This window comes from Odocoileus virginianus, chromosome 20 (genome assembly GCF_023699985.2).
Source record: "Odocoileus virginianus isolate 20LAN1187 ecotype Illinois chromosome 20, Ovbor_1.2, whole genome shotgun sequence".
Taxonomy (NCBI): domain Eukaryota; kingdom Metazoa; phylum Chordata; class Mammalia; order Artiodactyla; family Cervidae; genus Odocoileus; species Odocoileus virginianus.
Genome location: NC_069693.1, coordinates 8,533,357 through 8,550,520, shown reverse-complemented (window position 1 = coordinate 8,550,520; position 17,164 = coordinate 8,533,357). Strand labels below are relative to the sequence as shown.

Genomic DNA, 17,164 nt, shown 5'->3' with positions numbered 1-17,164 from the left:
CTTCTGATTCTAGGATGCCAGTTAAATGTGCTAGACTTCCTCTATCCTCCATAACCGTTTACATTTTTTTCTTTTTGGTCCCTATGCCACTTTTTCAGACCTTGCTCTAGCTGAATAACTCTTTCATTGTGTCTAATTTGTTTAGCCTAGTCATTGACTTTTTACTTTTGGTTACTGTATATCTTTGTGGGTTTTTTCCTTTTATTCTGGCTAGGCCATTATTCAGGTCTGGGTTCCCTGCATTTATTTCCAAGCTCTCTTTTTTCTTCTAATCTGTGACTGACGGTTCCACCACCTGCAGCCTTTGTGGGTCTGTTTTTGCTCTGTGGCCAATGCTGCTTCTTGTTTCTGCTTCTTTATTTCCATGTGTGTTTGGTTATTTGACTCTTACTGCTCACTGTCTAAAAAACTGTTGGTGGGGATTGTAGGTGTCAGCTCCTCCCACCAGAGTGTTTTTTTTGTTTGTTTCTGCTAGACATCTCAGTACCCTGGATCACAACAGGTGATGAAAAATAGGCTGCAAACCCAAGCCAAGGGCCAGCCTGTGGCCACAGATTCTCAGGGCTCAATTCCCCCCCCCCCCCCCCCCGCCCTTCCTTTAATTTTGTGTTTTCTTCAGCATTTAAAACACCTTCTCTGCAGTGTTCTGTGTCAGCCTTACCTGAGCTTGTAGTTTGGTGGGATCCCAGCTCCTATTACATTCTTCACCTTGGGCAGGCTTTGACTTCTGCTCGCCTGTCCCAATAAGGCTACAAATTGGAAACCCAGGGTTGTTTACATCGGCAAATGCCCTCAGAGCAAAAGTCGTTTTAGGACCCCTATGGACATTTTCCTTAAATTTTTGGCTTATTATATCCATAATTGTGTTTTATTGACTATTTGAGGCTTTTCAGATTTTACTTCCTGTTTTCAGCAGGAGAGTCCTGCTTCTCAGCCTTCTCTTTACAGGAATTCAAAATTCCACAAAACCAAGCCAAGTTATAAATGCAGGTCTCTTTGATTCTCAAATCTAAGTATTAAATAACTATTCTGACATATCCTCATCTCTGGAAATTTTGATTCCTTGGTAAGAATGTCAGAGACTGTTAGCCAATGCTCAATATCCATTTTCCCCTCTTCTGTTAGTTAATAATTAGCTGAATATCTTAAAACTTTTATTACAGGGATCTTTATGAGTTTCTGGTTGGGCATAATGCATCTGGCTAAGCGTCTGCATTTCCCAGTCTCCCCTGCAGTCCTTCCATGTGGCTAAAGTTCTGATCAGTGAGCTGTGCACAGAAGCATGGTGTAGTATTTCTGAGAGGAAGGAGACTCCCTTCCCCACAAAATGGTAATGGCTGGAGTCGTAGCAGCCATGTTGGACCATCAACCTGAGCCAAAGGCAAAGAATAACGGGATAGTGGGCGCGAGGAGGAGTCTGGGCTGCCAATGACTTCAGGGCCACCATACCTGCCCAGCTCTGGGTTTCTAAAGAAATAAAAGCTACCCTGTTTGAGTTTCTATTAATACTATTTTGAGATTTTTGAATTCAAATGGACACAGATGAAGAGTCAAAAATCATCTCAGTTTAAGGGAATTGGCTAAGGATTCTTTCAGTTTTTTCCATCTCACCACGAACTGGCCCATGACTTCCTTCTCTTCCAAACAGCTTCCCTTAACAACACACAAACCAGTCTGGGCCCAGCCTTATAAATATTGATTTTATAGAAAGGACCAATTCAAAATTGGTCAGATGCCACACGTTAGAAGCTTTCCAGAACCACAAGGATGAAAAAACAAAACCAAATTAAAAAACAACAACAACAACAAAAACCCAAACAGAACAAAAAAAGTACTCCAGATCAAATTGCCTGAAAGTCAAGGTCTTGGTTCACTAAAGGAGTCTTTAAAAAAAATATGTGGCTGGGGGATGGATAGACCTCTAACACCTGAACGAGTACCCAGAGTGGAAGGAAAAAAACAGAAGTTGAAACCCTTAGTCCCTGCCCACCAGCCCCCACCCCCCACGCTGTCCAGAGTGAGGCAAAGGGTTTCACAGCTTTTTTTGTGGGGGTGGGGGTGGGATTGGGGTCATGGCAATAGCTTAAATATTGGAAGAGAATTTTTATACTTCAACTTTTGTTTTCCTCTTGGGGACCTAGATAGACTGATAGCTTGAGACTACGGAGAAAACTGATTTTTATTGTTTTAATGGGGAAAATGTCTAGAAATGGCAGGTGGCCATGAAAAGTGCCAAAATGTGATCTGATGGCCCCCAATTCCTAAAGAGGAGGTGAGCCCTGGTGTAGTAGGTTAGGAAGGGTACCAACGCTAGGTGCTGCAGCCTCTTGGGGGAAAAGAACAACTCCAGAAAGAAAGAACTAGGGGAGGGAATGCAAGGGGGCCAGAATGGGGGAACCCTTAAGTAGTACCAAAATTAGCTGCCGTCTGCTCCCTGCTAGTGGGTCCCTGGGGTATGGAGAGTGGCAGGGAGGGCATCGGGGCTGGAGAGGAAATTGAGATGCTGATTAAAAAAAAACCACCCAACTTGAGGGTCTGAAGAGTAGAAAACCAGGTGGGGTCAATCAGAGAGCTTTCTTGGTCACCCCCATGAACCCCATCTTAGTTCTTGAGGGGGATCTATGCTGCCTGGGCTGGGGGTATGGGCTGGTGACCCAGTCCTGACCCTCGGCTCCCAGGGGGAGGGGGTGGGGGTGGGCGTGGTGGGCTCTTCCCCACCCCCTCCCCCGGCTTCACCTCCCCTCCTCGCGGCCAGCCCGGCCTCCACCAGTGCCTGGCCCATTGCAGGGCAGCACCCAGTTGTTATCATGCAGACCCAGGCGGCAACCGGGCGTCTCGCGATCGGCTCGGCGGCAGCACATCCAGTAGGAACGTCCGTAAGGCAGGTCGTGGTGGTAGGGCTTGGGGTGCCAGCGGCAGAGCGACACATCGCCCTTCTCGTATCTCTTGCGGCACTGCTTACAAGGGTCATCGCGGTAGAGTGGGTCGCGGCTCCAGCGCGAGTCTGTGGCCCGCACGCCAAATGCTTCAATGATGCCCTTAAAGTGATGGCAGGTGCACTTGAGAGCCGCCAGGGCCCGCGTGGGCAGGAAGCTGAAGATCTTGACCAGCACGTGCTCTGGGAGTACCAGCATGTACTGCCGCGGCTCCAACAACCGCTGGATCTTGAAACGGATCTCCAGGAAGTCGTGGGACACATGCCGGTACAGGCGGCACAGGGAGGTGTCGGGCGTCCCCTCGGCATCGTCCGGGCCTGGCGCCGTGGCCGGTGAGTCGGCTGGCGGAGGCTCGGGGGGCCCGTCAGGCCCCCGGGACTGGAGGAAAAAGAGCTGGCCGGGCGGGGGTGGTTCCTCGGGGCTGACAGTCAGGCACACTGTCTCCTCTTTCACGTTTTTGGTGCTGTCCTTGCCAAAGAAGATGCACTCGTCCACCACCCCAGTAACTACCACATCCACGTGGAAGCCTGACGCTCCGCAGTCCCGGGCAGGGGGTGGCGGGGGCGCCGGGGGAGTGTCCTCGGGCCTGGCAGGGGCGGGGGTCTCACCCTCACTGGCTTCGTCTGCCCTAGCCAGCAGGAACTCCACGTTGCTGGGGAGGGCGTCCCGAGACGGGCTGATAAGCTGGTACAGGTCGCAGGTGATCTTGTCCTTGGCCCGGGCTCCGGGACCCGGGCTGCCAGGGTAGGCGCAACCCGGCCGGCTCCCGCTCCCGTTGGGTAAGCTGCCATCCGGTGCTCGGGACTCTCGGCCATTGGAGATCCGGAAGGCGATGCGCACCTCCCCGGGACCTGGTCCAGGCCGCTCCTCCTTGCGGAGGCCTTTGGCCGGAGGGTTGTCCCGCTGTGCCTCAAAGTGGGCCACCGCCTCGGCTACACGGCTGCAGTCCCCGCCGCCAGACCTTCGTTCGGATCCCAGCCCCTTGCCAGGCCCACCTTGCTCAGCCGACACGAAGACCACAGGCGCTGGGGTGCTGGGGCGCGGGTAGCTCTGCAGGGCCAGGGCGGCCCGCTGTTCCACCAGGGCCACCATCTCGGCCACAGAGAGCAGGTCCACATCCTCGCCGGCAGAGGTTGGGGCCCCCTCCGCGGCAGGGGGCCCGTCCTGTCCCCCTGGGTCGGGCGGAGCCTTCGTAGACTCAAGACAGCGCCTCCTCCTCTTGGCCTTGGAGCTGTCACTGCCCCAGTGCCCCTTGACCTTCATGGAGCTGGCCCGACTGCCCCCACCACACTGGTGGGCCACAAAGAAGGCCACCTTCTCCTTTGTATTCCCCGGCTTGATCACATACCATGTGTCCAGCAGGACTCGACCCTCGTCGCCAGCAGCGGCTGTGGAAAGGAGTGGGGCAGGCTGGGAGGCAGGAGCCTCGGAGGCCAAGACCGGGGGCGTGTTCTCAGAGTGGGCAGGGCCATGTTCTGGCTCCGCCCCAGCGCTGGGCTCGGGGCAGGCTGAGGGCTTGAGGGCTGCAGAAGGTGGGCGTGGCTGGTTCTGGGAGTAGGTGCCAAAGGGCCGGGGGCACCAAAGCTGGAAGGGCAGGAGGCCACCTCGGTCCATTCTGGGAATGGTGGCAGACAGGCGGGGGTTCACCACATCGCAGGGCCTGGATGGCGGTGGGGGGCTCCACAGGTCACCTGGAGACACGGAAGAGAGGGTGGGGGAGCTGGGGAACAGCTCACCCCATCAGTTCCTCTCTGACCTCAACCTCTCCGGACCTGAGGAGACAGACCAGGCTAGACCACTCAGATCCTGTTCTCTTTAGGGATCTATTACAGCTGCGGATCCTCACCCAGGAAAATGCATACACTTGCACCAAGCCTGTGCAGGTAATTCCTTTAAGCAGAAACAAAGACCCCTGGCATGAGGTCTTTCTAGTCTAGTTTCTTCAAGTTGCTCCTAACTTGCTGAGTTTGAGGCTCACAGTGGGGAAGGTTTATATATTGCAAAACCAGGCCCTCAAACTTGGGTTTCCAGATTTCTCAATTTAGAGCTTGTAATAGTGACCGTTTTATTTTGCAATGACTTTGTGTGCATGACCTAAACTGGAGGCAGTCTTGCTAATGAGCCTGACCCAACTATGTTCTACTGCAGAACTAACAGTCTCAAATCCTCAGTCTTTCCCTGGGCCACCTCCCTCCAGATATCTTGAAATCAAGACACCCTTCAAATGTCGAAACTTCCAGATGCTTACAGACCAGTGAAAGTAGTTTGCTGACTCCTGGTTGTACTATTTTGAGCCATGGGCCAAATCCAGCCCATTGTCTGTCTCTGCAAATAAAATTTTATTGAAACATGTTTCTTTGTTCACGAATACTTTTATGCTACCACGGCAGAGTTTAGTAGAGGTGACAGAGAACATATGGCTTGCAAAGCCTAGAACACTCATTATCTGGCCCTTTATGGAAAAAGTTTGCTGACCTCTGCAGTATATATGGTTCCTCTAAATCCAGGCAACACCACAGACACCACTAAATCACCATTTATTTCATGGCCCTATAACTTTAAGATCAACACAGCCTCCAAGCACCTCCAAGCACTCACAGACACCAGAGTCTTAATCCTAAGAATCCTTGCCCCCCATAATTCCCGATCCCACCTACTACTCCTAACACAGCCCCTGCTGAAATGTTTCTTGCTTATAAAAAAAAAACAAAACCACACAGCCCCTAAAACCTATAGATGGCTAAGTTTACCAACAACCAATACATCTAAAATATCCAGGAACAGGGTTTCCTTGGTGCTCGATGGTAAAGAATCTAGAATCTATCTGTGCTGTGCAACAAGAGAGGCCACCACAATGAGAAGCCTGCGCACTGCAGCAAGAGTGGCCCCTGCTTGCTGCAACTGGAGAAGGGCCTGCACAGTGACGATGACCCAGCACAGCCAAAAGTAAATAAACAAAATTATAAATAAATAAAATGTCCAGGAATAGAAACTACCACAGCAAAAGCCACTCATTCTCTATAGATGCAAATATATCCTGACCCAAAATATCCAGACCCTCTCAAAATCTTACTTTAAACTTCCAAACCTAAAAATATCCCCTCCAGCTCAGAAAGCCTCAATCTCAATGTAGACCCACACATATCCTATGCCTACCAAGAACTCCAACACACACAGCAATTTCCCAACCTCACAGATGACCCAAAAGATCAGTTTCCTGAAATTTTATACTTCAAACTCTCTCTAAACCTCCACATGCATTACCTAATCCCACAGAAGGCCCACCGACCGCAAAACAACTAACTAAAACACACATAAAACTAATACCAAACCATTTATTTCTCAAAGTCAAAAGAACCTCCAAAATACTCCCAAAGAAACCTCACAAAATGTTAATACGCAGACATGAGCTTATGGCACGCTCGCTGGCAGCTTACTGGGTACTGTTTTAACAATTCCTGCTAATCCTCCCTCCTCCCTAGGAAGCAGGGAGTGTTATTCGTCCCTGAGTCCAGATGAGGGGCAGAAAGGTTAAATCCCTGTCCGGAGCCAGACAGGGAGCAAGTCGGGAGAGCCGAAAGCGCATGCATTCTGGGTCCAGACAGGGGACTCTCTGCTTCTAAGTCTCTCCGTGGCTTCCGCAAATCCTATATCCACCAAACACCCCAAACCACATGGGCGATTCCCTACAATACATTCGAACCTTCCACACTGCATCAGAACCCAAACTCAAATCCCAAGGCGCCACCTAAACTCAAGGGAACCCCAAAGTATCCTCATATTCACGAAAAACGCCCCCACTCCCTCCCATTATAGTTTCCCTGGAATTCGCCAACCACTAAGGCTACTCTCGCAACCTAGACACGCCCCCCCGAGCGCCCCGCCCCCTGCGGGGAGGAGGAGGCACCCAAGCGTGCGCAGGAGAAGAGGGCCCGCCCCCTCGCTCCTTCCCTCCAGCTGTCGCGCCAGCCCGGCACCAACCTGGTTTCCCTCCGCCCCTTTGTTGACAGACGTGCGCGTGATGCCCCCAGCCAATGAGCGGCGGCCATTCGGAGCCATGCCCATATAAGGCAGGCCTTGGCGAAGGGGCCCAACTTCGAAAGAGGGTGGAGTAGGCGAGAGGTGACGAACGGGGTGTGGAAACAGTCAAGTGCAAGAGAGTGTAGAACAATTCCTAACTTCCTGCTAAACGGAAGACCAAGGCCAGGACCCAGGCCGTGACAATCAAGGAAAGGTTTATTACGACGTTTCCTCTAAACAGGAGCCCTGATTGACAGCTGAGATTTAAAGGGCCATGCAGTTCAGGGATTGAGACTCCAAGTCCGGAGGAAAGGAAGAGGGCAGAAAGATCTGAAAGTGCCTAGCTCTGGTAGGGAAACCTGGAGGGAGAGACTTCCCGCGGGGGAAACGGAGCAGCAGCAGGATCACCTCACCCTGAAAAACAAATGGGCAGAACCCTGCGATGGTGGCTCCGTCGGCACTAAGTCTGAGCCTCTGGGCCTGGCATTCAAGGCTCAGGCCGTGTGGCCAAAAGGACCTCTCAGGCCAGCCCTTCCAACCAGGCGCCGCAAATAGTACAAGAAAATAATATGAAATACATTAATAATTTTTTTAACATTGACTACCTGTTAAAATGAGACTAAGATATAAATGAGTTAAGATGTTTAAAATTGACTTCATCTCTTTCTTTTGACATTTTAAATGTGGCTACTAGAAGATTTTAAATTACATGTAAGGTTCACTTTGTTTCTATTGAACAGCACTGGCCTAGATCCTTTCAGTGCCAGGCCTGCTCAAGAGACACTCCACTGCAGGCATCTGTCCATTCCCACCACCCTGTCTGCTACCAGCCATCCTGCACATCAGAGCCAGAAGGGTATTCTCAAAATAGAAACCTGACCTTGTCCCTACCCTGCTCAGAACCTACCATGACTCCCCAGTGCCCTTGGGGAAAAGCCCAGATACTCTACAACTCCAGCCTCATCCTTCCCCACTTTCCCACACCCCCAGTGGACCCAGGTAAGCACCTACTCTGGCCTACAGAATAGTTAGAATTCTGAGGCCTTCTCTGATCCTCAGGAGTGGTTATCTCCACTGTATAGATGAAGAAACTGAGATAGGTCAGGTTGCCTAACTAGCTCAAGGTCACACATAACTGGTGGGACTTAGAGCAGGGATGGGAACCCAGGGAATCTGATTTTAGATTGCTGTGCTCTATTGTTTAATTATATATTCTCTGGGGTTTCAGCTCAGCCATCCTCTCCTCCAGGAAGCTAACCCCGTAAGGCTGGGTCAGGCTCCACCTCTGGGGTCCCACACTGGGCTCCTTGCTGGATATTCCTCAGAGTCACTAAGCCCTTTCCTTCTATGTTCCCTCTGATTGGCATGCCTTCCCCCGCAGGTCTCCACATGGTTCTATCCCTTCTATCATTTGGGTCTTAGCTCAAATGTAACTTTCATGGGCCTGTATCTTTAACCGGGAGGCCTTCCCTGAGCTCCCTTCCTGGAAACCTTCCACCTGCCCAGAATGGTCCTCTGGGTTCCCCAAACATAGCCCTGTCCACTGTCACTATCGAGGGATGGATCTGTCTGCTCCACTGAATAGTGAACCCGTGGGAGGAAAGGTCAGAGTTATCATGGTCATCATGGTGACCCCAAGCAACACTGCCCAGCACGGGACAGAATGGATCAAAGTTTCCTGCCCTAAGGCTCCATGTCTCAAACTCCTGGAGGCCTGGCAGTGTAAACTCTGTTTCACACCCAAATATTCTACCTGTGTCAGAGGTTACTAGGGCAGAATTCTCTAACTTCCCAAACACCGAGCTCCGTACAGGGCCATACCCTAAGGCAATGCTCCGTGAAGATCCACTTATTGAAAAACATCTGGAGCCAAAAAGACTGAAAATCAAAAGATGGAAAAAGACTGACCAGGCAAATAAGAACCAAGAATCAAATAGAGAGGCTTCCCCGATGGCTCAGTGGTAAAGAATCTGCCTGCCAATTCAGAAGACATGGGTTCGATCACTGATCTGGGAAGACCCCACATGCTGTGGAACAACTAAGCTCACGTGTGCCACAACTACAGAGCCTGTGCTCTAGAGCCCGGAAGCCATCACTACTGAGCCCATGTGCTGCAACTGCTGAAGCCCATGTGCCTTACAGGGCTGCGCTCTGCAACAAGAGAAGCCACTGCAATGAGAAGCGCGTGCACCACAACTAGAGAGTAGCTCCCGCATGCTGAGATTAGAGAAAAGCCCGTGCAGCAACAAAGACCCAGCAGAGCCAAAAATAAATTAAAAAAAAATTTTTTTTAAGTCAAGTAGAGAAGTGACAGTGCTGATTAAGAAAAACAGTTAACAACTGACAAAAGCAAAAAGGGATGATTAGGGACAAAGAATGTGACAAAACAAACTGACCCATTATATACAAAAGTTCTCAACATACATGCTCCTAACACTACGGCCTCAAAACAGACAAGGCAAAAAGCAACAGAATGACGGCTTGGCAAGTCCACCACTGTAGTGGGAAAATGTATCTCTCCATAAGACAGTAGTTGAAAAGAAAAAAATCAGTAAGGACCTGAACCACACAATCACCACTCTTGCTGGAATGCCCCCAATGAGAATCTAGCTTTATGTCCCTCATCTGACTTCTGAGGTCCTCCCGTGTGCTGGCCCTGGGTTGGGTGCTGGAGATACAGAGATGACACTGACATCACCAGAAAGAGCTCATGGGAAAGGGGGCAGGCATCCAAAGAAACAGTCATGGCCAAGATGAATATATTACAGAGGAAATGATGATCACAACAGCAGTTAACACTGGAGCTCTCACAGTGAGCCAGGCTTTGTTCTGAGTGCTTTATAAATATTAACTCATTTAATTCTCACGTCATTTTACTACTTTTTAATCTCATTTCAGATGTTAGAAAGTGAGGGCATAGAATGGCTAAGTAATTGCTGTTGGACACAGCTTTGAGGCCAAGCTTTGAATCAGAGTCTGGCTGACTCCAGAGCACAAGCAGCTCCTTCATGGAGTATACGGAGCAATTTTCCTGGATCATCTTGTTCTGTCTGCAAAGCCTTTGCACTCTCTGTTCCCTCTGCCTGGAATACTCTTCCCCAGATATCCAGAGGGCTCACCCCGCTCCTCAGATCACCTTCATGAGACCTTTCTTTTTAAATTTATTTTATTGAAGTAGTGTCGACTGGGGCTTCCCGGGTGGTGCTAGTGGTAAAGGACCCGCCTGCCAATGCAGGAGACGCAGAAGATTCAGGAGATTCCAGTTCAATCCCTGGGTCGGGAAGATTCCCCTGGAGGAGGGCATGGCATCCCACTCCAGTAGTCTTGCCTGGAGAATCTCATGGACAGAGGAGCCTGGCAGGGTACAGTCCATAGGGTCACCAAGAGTCGGACACGACTGAAGTGACTTAGCACGCATAGTTGATTTACAATGTCATGTTAGTTTCTACTATACAGCAAGGTGATCCAGTTATACAGAGATATATATTCTTTTCCATAATGGTTTATGGTAGGACATTGAATACAGTTCCCTGTCCTATACAGTAGGATCTTGTTGTTCCTGAGAACATCTTGATTGAAAACTGCAGTCCCCACCACAGTCTCTCCCTGATTTATACACACTCTCCCTGATTTATTTTTCTCCTTAGTACGCATTACTATCTACTATACTATAAACTTTATATAAATTTTATTGTCAGCTCCTCTCACTAAAATGAAAACTCCCCCAGACTGGTACTTTTTGTCTAGTTTTTTTCTTCCCCACCTCTGCATCCCCAGCTTTTAGAATAGAACCAAATGGTTGGCTATTATGAGTGTGGTCCTCAGAGCAGCAGCTGCAGCTGGAAGCGTATTAGAAATGTACTCTTGGGCTCTCCCCTACACCTGCTAAATCAGAAAGTGCACATCAACAAGATCTCCGGAGGATCGTACAGGAGAATCTCCGCCCAGGCACATTGCAGGTGAGCAGCACTTATTGGTCAGAACAAACCCCTAACATTGCCTTACTGTCCGCCTTCTGCACAGATGCTACTGGGGACCTCTTGTGAAAAATGAGCTGGTCCGGCCAAGTCCAGCAGTGGAAATCCCGCTCCCAGGACCAAGGCAGGAGGCCACCTCCTCCAAGAGCCATGTTGGTGCCCTCCTAAGCCACACAGGTCTCTTCCTCCTGAGGCCTCCTCTGGCCGCACCTGTCATCTGTCCCGGCTGAGTGACAACGACCTGGGTCAGGGCCTCTCTCCCTCCCCTCCATCCTCTGGGTTTCCGGAAGGCTGGAATCTCTCCCCAAAGACACAGCTGCTCCAGCCTCCACACTTGGCTCCCTGGCCTGGTTTAGTTCTTCTGGCTCCATCCTTTTCATGGTAGCCAGACAGATCTTCCTAAACACCAATCAGACCACAGAAGTCCCCTATTTAAAATCCTTCCATGAGAGGTGCAAGTTGGCAAACAAAATCAACAAACAGAACAGGCACAGGAACCCTTTCTCGGGAAGCTGCTAAAAGATTTGCTTCACAGAAGTAAAGGAGTAAACCAAGAAAAAGGAAGCTATCAGATCAAGGAGATAAGATCTAGTTCAGAAGAAAGATAAAAGGAAGGACTCCCCAGATGAAGATAAAGGGCGCTCGGAGGACAGCTGTGTAGCAGGTTAAGGGAGAATCGGCTTCCATAAATGCACAGAGAAAGGAAAAAGGCTGCTAATTAATAAGCTAAGCCTTGGACTTAAGCTGGAAACAGGAATTCCCTGGCAGTCCAGTGGTTACAACTCTGTGCTTTCACTGCCAAGGACTTGGGTTCAATCTCTGGTCAGGGAACTACAATCTCGCAAGCTGGAGAGGTCAGGGTCATGCCAGGACAGGACTGGGCACAGAGCGGTGCCCAGGGAGTACACTTGCCCATTACTACAACAGGCATCAGTGGCAGGACCCTCACGGCACCACTCCTGGTCTTATTCCTTTAATCCTCCTCTCTCTCCACCCTGTCACCCCCTACAACTGTGTCCACAATCCTGATCCATCCATGCCCTTTTATTGGTTTTTTTGGACTCAGGGTCTGCTGGTCTCTCTCCTCCTCAAGTTTTCCTTTCTAACAGCTGGTCAGAATCATACAAATCCTCAGCATCTTGAGATCCAGGCTGCCGACAGAATCCAGGCAGGGCCTCAGAGTACCCCAGCTTTCTCACTTTTAGGCTGTGACTACAGGCAAGGTCCTTATCCCTCTGTGCCTCAGTTTCCCCCACCGTAAAATACAGACAGTAACAGTACCCACCCATGGGCTGGCTGCTGATTCATTGAGATCAACTCAGTACAGTGCTCAGTGCCAGCGAGGCACCAAGGAGAGGTTCAATATGAAGGGACCAGGATTATTAAGAAAAGGTGAGACATGGACTGCCCCGGCAGCCAGTAGTTAAAGACTTCTTACAATGCAGGGGGTGAGGATTATACCCCTGATTGAGGAGCTAAGATTCCATATACCTGGGGGCTAAAAAATCAAAATATAAAGCAAAAACAGTATTGTAATAAAATCAGTAAAGTCTTTAAAAACAGTTCACATAAAAACAAGGTTTTAAAAAAATAAAAGGAAAGCAAGAAAAGGTAAGACAGGGAATTCCCTGGCGGTCCAGTGGTTAAGACTCTGAGCTTCCACTGCAGAAGGCAGGGGTTTGATCCCTGGTTGGGGAACTAAGATCCCATCAACATGGCAAAAAAAAAAGGGGGGGGGGGGAACCACTCAAGAGTCTGACAACTACTTGATGGAGTCAAAGCTTCTTCCCTGTTTATTTTACATTCTGAAGTTAAACCAGTCTTATCCCCTCACAATAATCAAAACATGGCCATTACTTTGTTACTGTCTGGTACTGGGTTTCCCCTAGTAATTAAACAGCATTTACAGAGCAGTTACTATGTATCAGACACTGTTCTGGGCATCGGGGGACATGCAAGACACAGGAGACAGAAATCCTTGTCTTCATGGATTGGAGACAGGGTAAATTTCACAGTGCTACAGGAAAACAAATACAGTAAGTGAAAGGGCTCAAGAGTGTAAGGTGGGGTTATAATCTTAACTGAGGGGTCAGGAGCAAGTGACAAGCCAAATCTTTCAGAAAACCTGGGGACTTCCCTGGTAGTCCCGTGGTTAAAAATCCCCCTTCTTATGCAGGGGGACTCAGGTTCGATCTTTGGTCGGGGAACTAAGATCCTACAAGTCACAGGGCAGCTAAGCCTGAGTGCCTCAGATACTAAGCCCGTGTGCTCTGGAGCCCATGTGCCACCACTGAGGCCTGACACCACCAAATAAATAAATAAATATTTTAAAAAAGAAAAGAAAACTTGTGCTTTTAGGAATAATGGAGCTTTACCAGAGTTGCTAGCAATATACCACTATCAATAATAAAGAAAAAAATATATATATACATATCATTCTGCATGAGTAAGCAGTTCATGCAGTCACAAAGAGTCAAACACGACTAAGCGACTGAACAACAAAAAAGCTTCAGATAAACCCAGGTTGGAAACACATTTAAGATTTGAGGAAAAGGCAAAGTAACTCAGAAAGCAGACACATTTTCAAAGGCAAACAAATAAAGGAAGGAGGCAAGGGGAAGCACTGCATCACCAGGGGGCGCCCAGATGTGACAAATGGGTACAAGGAGGAAAGGCTGGCAACTTTTCCCTAAATCAATGGGGTTCCAGATCATTCATTGCGACCTGGAAACAAAAACGTTAAAAATCCAAGAAAGCTGGGAAAGATTGAAGGCAGGAGGAGAAGGGGACGACAGAGGATGAGATGGTTGGACGGCATCACCAGCATGCACCATCATGATGCACATGGGTTTGAGCAAGCTCCGGGAGTTGGTGATGGACAGGGAAGCCTGGTGTGCTACAGTCCATGGGGTTATAAAGAGTCGGACACCAATGAGCAGCGACTGAACTGAACTGAACTGAATGACAAACAGACAAAACTGGCATGAGGGGCTGAAAATGAATCAGGAGTAGAGTAACCCACACCAGAAAAAGGAGCACAGATGCCACCAGAGATGCAAAACTGCCCCAGTGTTGTGACAGCTGCAAGCGCCCCAAGGGCAGGGTGGCAGCCTGTACCTGGGACAGGTGCTGCCAAATAGTAGGTGCTCTATCGACATGGTGGATGATTCAAGGAATGAACCTCCATTTTCCAGAACAGGAAACTGAGGTCCTGGGGGGTTAAGTGCCTTGCCCAAAGTCACAGAGCTGGTGGGTAATGGAGCCAGGAGTCAAATCTTGGTGTTATGGTTCTGGAGCACATGCTCAATAAATTGTTCTGGAAAGAATAAAATTAATCAAAATATGTCACACTTACGAAGAACTTAATATGCGCTAGGCATATTATACACGAGATCTCATAAACTGCTGACAAGAGTGTCATGGTTGGAATGTGGCCCATTTTACATATGAGAAAACACAGGCCTAGAGTAGGCAAGCAACTTGGCTAAAGACACACAGCAGCAGAGGTGGGGATGGGAATGTGGGCCTACCAGACGGTGATGCTTTTAACCATAAGCTTTCCTATCAAAGCCAGACAATTTAGGGGATAAACTCCGGAAGCCTACAACAAATGAATCAAACTGTTTTAAAATGACTTACATACAAAGTTGCGAGGTCCCAGTGACCAAAAAGTTGGGAGAAAGAAAAAACAGTTGTTAGAAATATCTCCTATTCACTGAAATACCTGGAATTGGGCCAGGCTGGGCATTGGTGAGTGAATTATTTATATTTGGCTGGGGCTAGGAATGGGAATGGGGACAGATTGAGTTTCTGAGCACCCCCTCAGGGAGTCAGGCCTGGGCTTAGGCGCCTAGGGACAGAGGGTGGGGAACTAGAAGAGTCAGGACACAGGAGCAACCTAGGAGAGAAAGGAAAGGCAGGCTGGCTGGCATCTCCCTCACGGGTCTTTCTCTACTGCCCTCTCTCAGGTCTGCGTTTCCCATTCAAAAAAATGACAACGCACATGCATCAAGCACTGATCCAAGCACTTTATATGCTGACCTCCCTAAACTCTCTAACATTCCTAGGGTTACTGACCCCATTTTATAATTGAGGAGAGGCCAAAAGACTTGCCCAAGGTCACAGAGAAGGTAAGTGGCAGAATTAAAATTTGAACTGAAGACTGCTTCAGACTTCCCTTGTGGTCCAGTTGTTAAGACTCCGGTCTTCTGATGCAAGGGCACGGGTTCGATCCCTGCTCCACGAAGATCCCACATGTGGGTGGAGCAACTAAGCCTGTGCGCCACAACTATTGAAGGTGGTGCACCTTATAGCCCAGCTCTGCAACAAGAGAAGCCACTGTGATGAGAAGCCCAGGCACCGTAACTAGAAAGCAGCCTCTGCTCACCGAAACTAGAGAAAGCCCATGGGCAGCAACGAAGACCCAGCACAGTCAGAAGTTAATAAATAAACAAGTCTTAAAAAAAAAAAAAAAAACCTGAAGATGGCTTCAGTTCTCACTCTGCCCTACTCATGACACTGTACTTCAGTACAGGAGCACAGATTCTAAGTCAGAAGACCTAGGTTGGAATCCTGAGTCTACCATTTAATGCTGGATGACCTTGGGAAAGTTGCTGAACCTCTCTGTGCCTCTGGTTCCTTTCTGTAGAACAGAGCTAATATAACAGCACCTACAACTTAGGGGTGTTGTCAGAATTAAAGGAGTTAGCACATACAAATAGCTAAGTACAAGACCAGGCACTTCCTAAACAATAAGTGTTAGCTGGAATTGGAATGGCTGTGGGGAAACCCTCTCCCTGTCCCCGCATGCTTCTGACCTGGGGTGTGCCCAGATCAGTGCCAGGTTTTGAGAAAACGCCCCTGGGGCTGCACTGAAAAGGAGGGAATCCATTAGCACCTGTGACCAAGTCACATTCCTGGGGTGGGGAACTTCCCACCAACTGCTCTGAGACTAAGGACTTACTCCGAGCCAGAAGGACGATCTTATGAAGACTCCTCTCTTAGTGGCATGTTGTTCCCACAATAGATAAGGGCACTGAGTTTCAGAGAGAGGACACTTGCCCAGATCATAAAGGAGTGAAGAAAAGATCTGAATGCTGCCCATACACATAAACCACCAACTTTTCCAAATCCTACTGGAGAAATAAAGAGTGCAGAAGTCGTCTCTATGGCCTTTTCTGGCCATATAACCCTACAGTTGTGTGGCTGTCCAGTTTATCGGGAGTTTCTGGCTGGACTAAGCAAACTATCGCTACAGGCAGGTCCCTAATCTCTTGCTCCCCACCCTACCCACAGTCCTGGATCCTAACCTACACACCACTCTACCATTTATTTCTCTCTTCCACCATCTCAGCTTGCCCTCCGGCCCCCAATCCGATCCAGAGGCTCCAACCCACCGCTTTCAGAACTGGTCTCTCCCTCGGAGCCTCCAGACCCTCTCATTCATCTAGCACTGACTCCCATGCCTTTCCACATCCTCCCGGCTAAACCCCTTGAAATTGCCCCCTTCTGGGCCTCTGCCTGGACGCCAACTCCCTTCTCCAACTCGGGACTCCTTGCCCCAGTCTGAGCTTCCTTACAATCAATCCCAAAGCTCGAGTCTCTCCCCACCTTCAAGACCCATCCCCAGCCCCCATTCTACAATTCCCTCCGGCTCCCGTTTCCCAACCCCCTCCCCCAAGCGATCTCCTCTCTTCCAGCCCCTTCTTCAGTCCCTGCCTCTTCCCTCTCGCTACCGGGTCCCGAATTCCCGCACGGGTTCTCAAGCGCCCCCGGCCCCGGCTCGAGGTTCTCACCATCACCCCGCGCTGCAGCTCCCTCGGCTACGCGGGTTTCCCCCACTCGCTCCTCTCCAGCCTCCCCTTCCGGGTTCCCGCCCCGAAGCCCGCTGGGAATTGGAGTCCGGGCGGCCCCCGGACTACATCTCCCAGAAGGCAGCACGGTTAGGCGCGGAGGTGGGGAAGGTAGCAAACTGGGCGGGCTGAGGAAAAGAATGACTCCAACTCCCAGGAGGCAGAGAGGGAGCCTGACCGCGCAGGCGCGTAGAGCGCCCCCGCCAGGCGCGCTGAGAGATGCAGTCCAGCCTCCTCCATTTTGGCCCGGGGCCCTTAGGAAAGAAACTGAGAAAATTGTAAAAGGGCGTTTGTGAGGGGTGGAAAGAGCAAATTTACCGATTTCCTTAAACTGATTAACATGATAATTAACAGTGCCTTGTGTTTTTTAAAACACTTT

The 17,164-nt window shown here is 49.6% G+C and overlaps 1 protein-coding gene across 6 annotated transcripts; it reads right to left on the bottom strand.

The window, feature by feature from the left end:
- Window positions 1-1,683: 1,683 nt before the first annotated feature.
- On the bottom strand, window positions 1,684-16,806 carry FBXO46 (F-box protein 46). Of its 6 annotated transcripts, none has more exons than XM_020898110.2 (3): window positions 16,729-16,787; window positions 15,897-16,068; window positions 1,684-4,627 (listed from the first exon to the last, which is right to left on the bottom strand). In XM_020898110.2, exon 3 carries the CDS (start codon window positions 4,548-4,550, stop codon window positions 2,733-2,735), a length of 1,818 nt encoding a protein of 605 aa, XP_020753769.1. In that variant the 5' UTR covers window positions 4,551-4,627; window positions 15,897-16,068; window positions 16,729-16,787; the 3' UTR covers window positions 1,684-2,732. The 6 variants fall into 6 exon arrangements, with proteins under 6 accessions (XP_020753769.1, XP_020753770.1, XP_020753766.1 ...); XM_020898111.2 differs by having other exon boundaries at window positions 15,897-16,065; window positions 16,729-16,767; XM_020898107.2 differs by lacking the exon at window positions 15,897-16,068 and having other exon boundaries at window positions 1,684-4,708; window positions 16,729-16,806.
- Window positions 16,807-17,164: the final 358 nt, after the last annotated feature.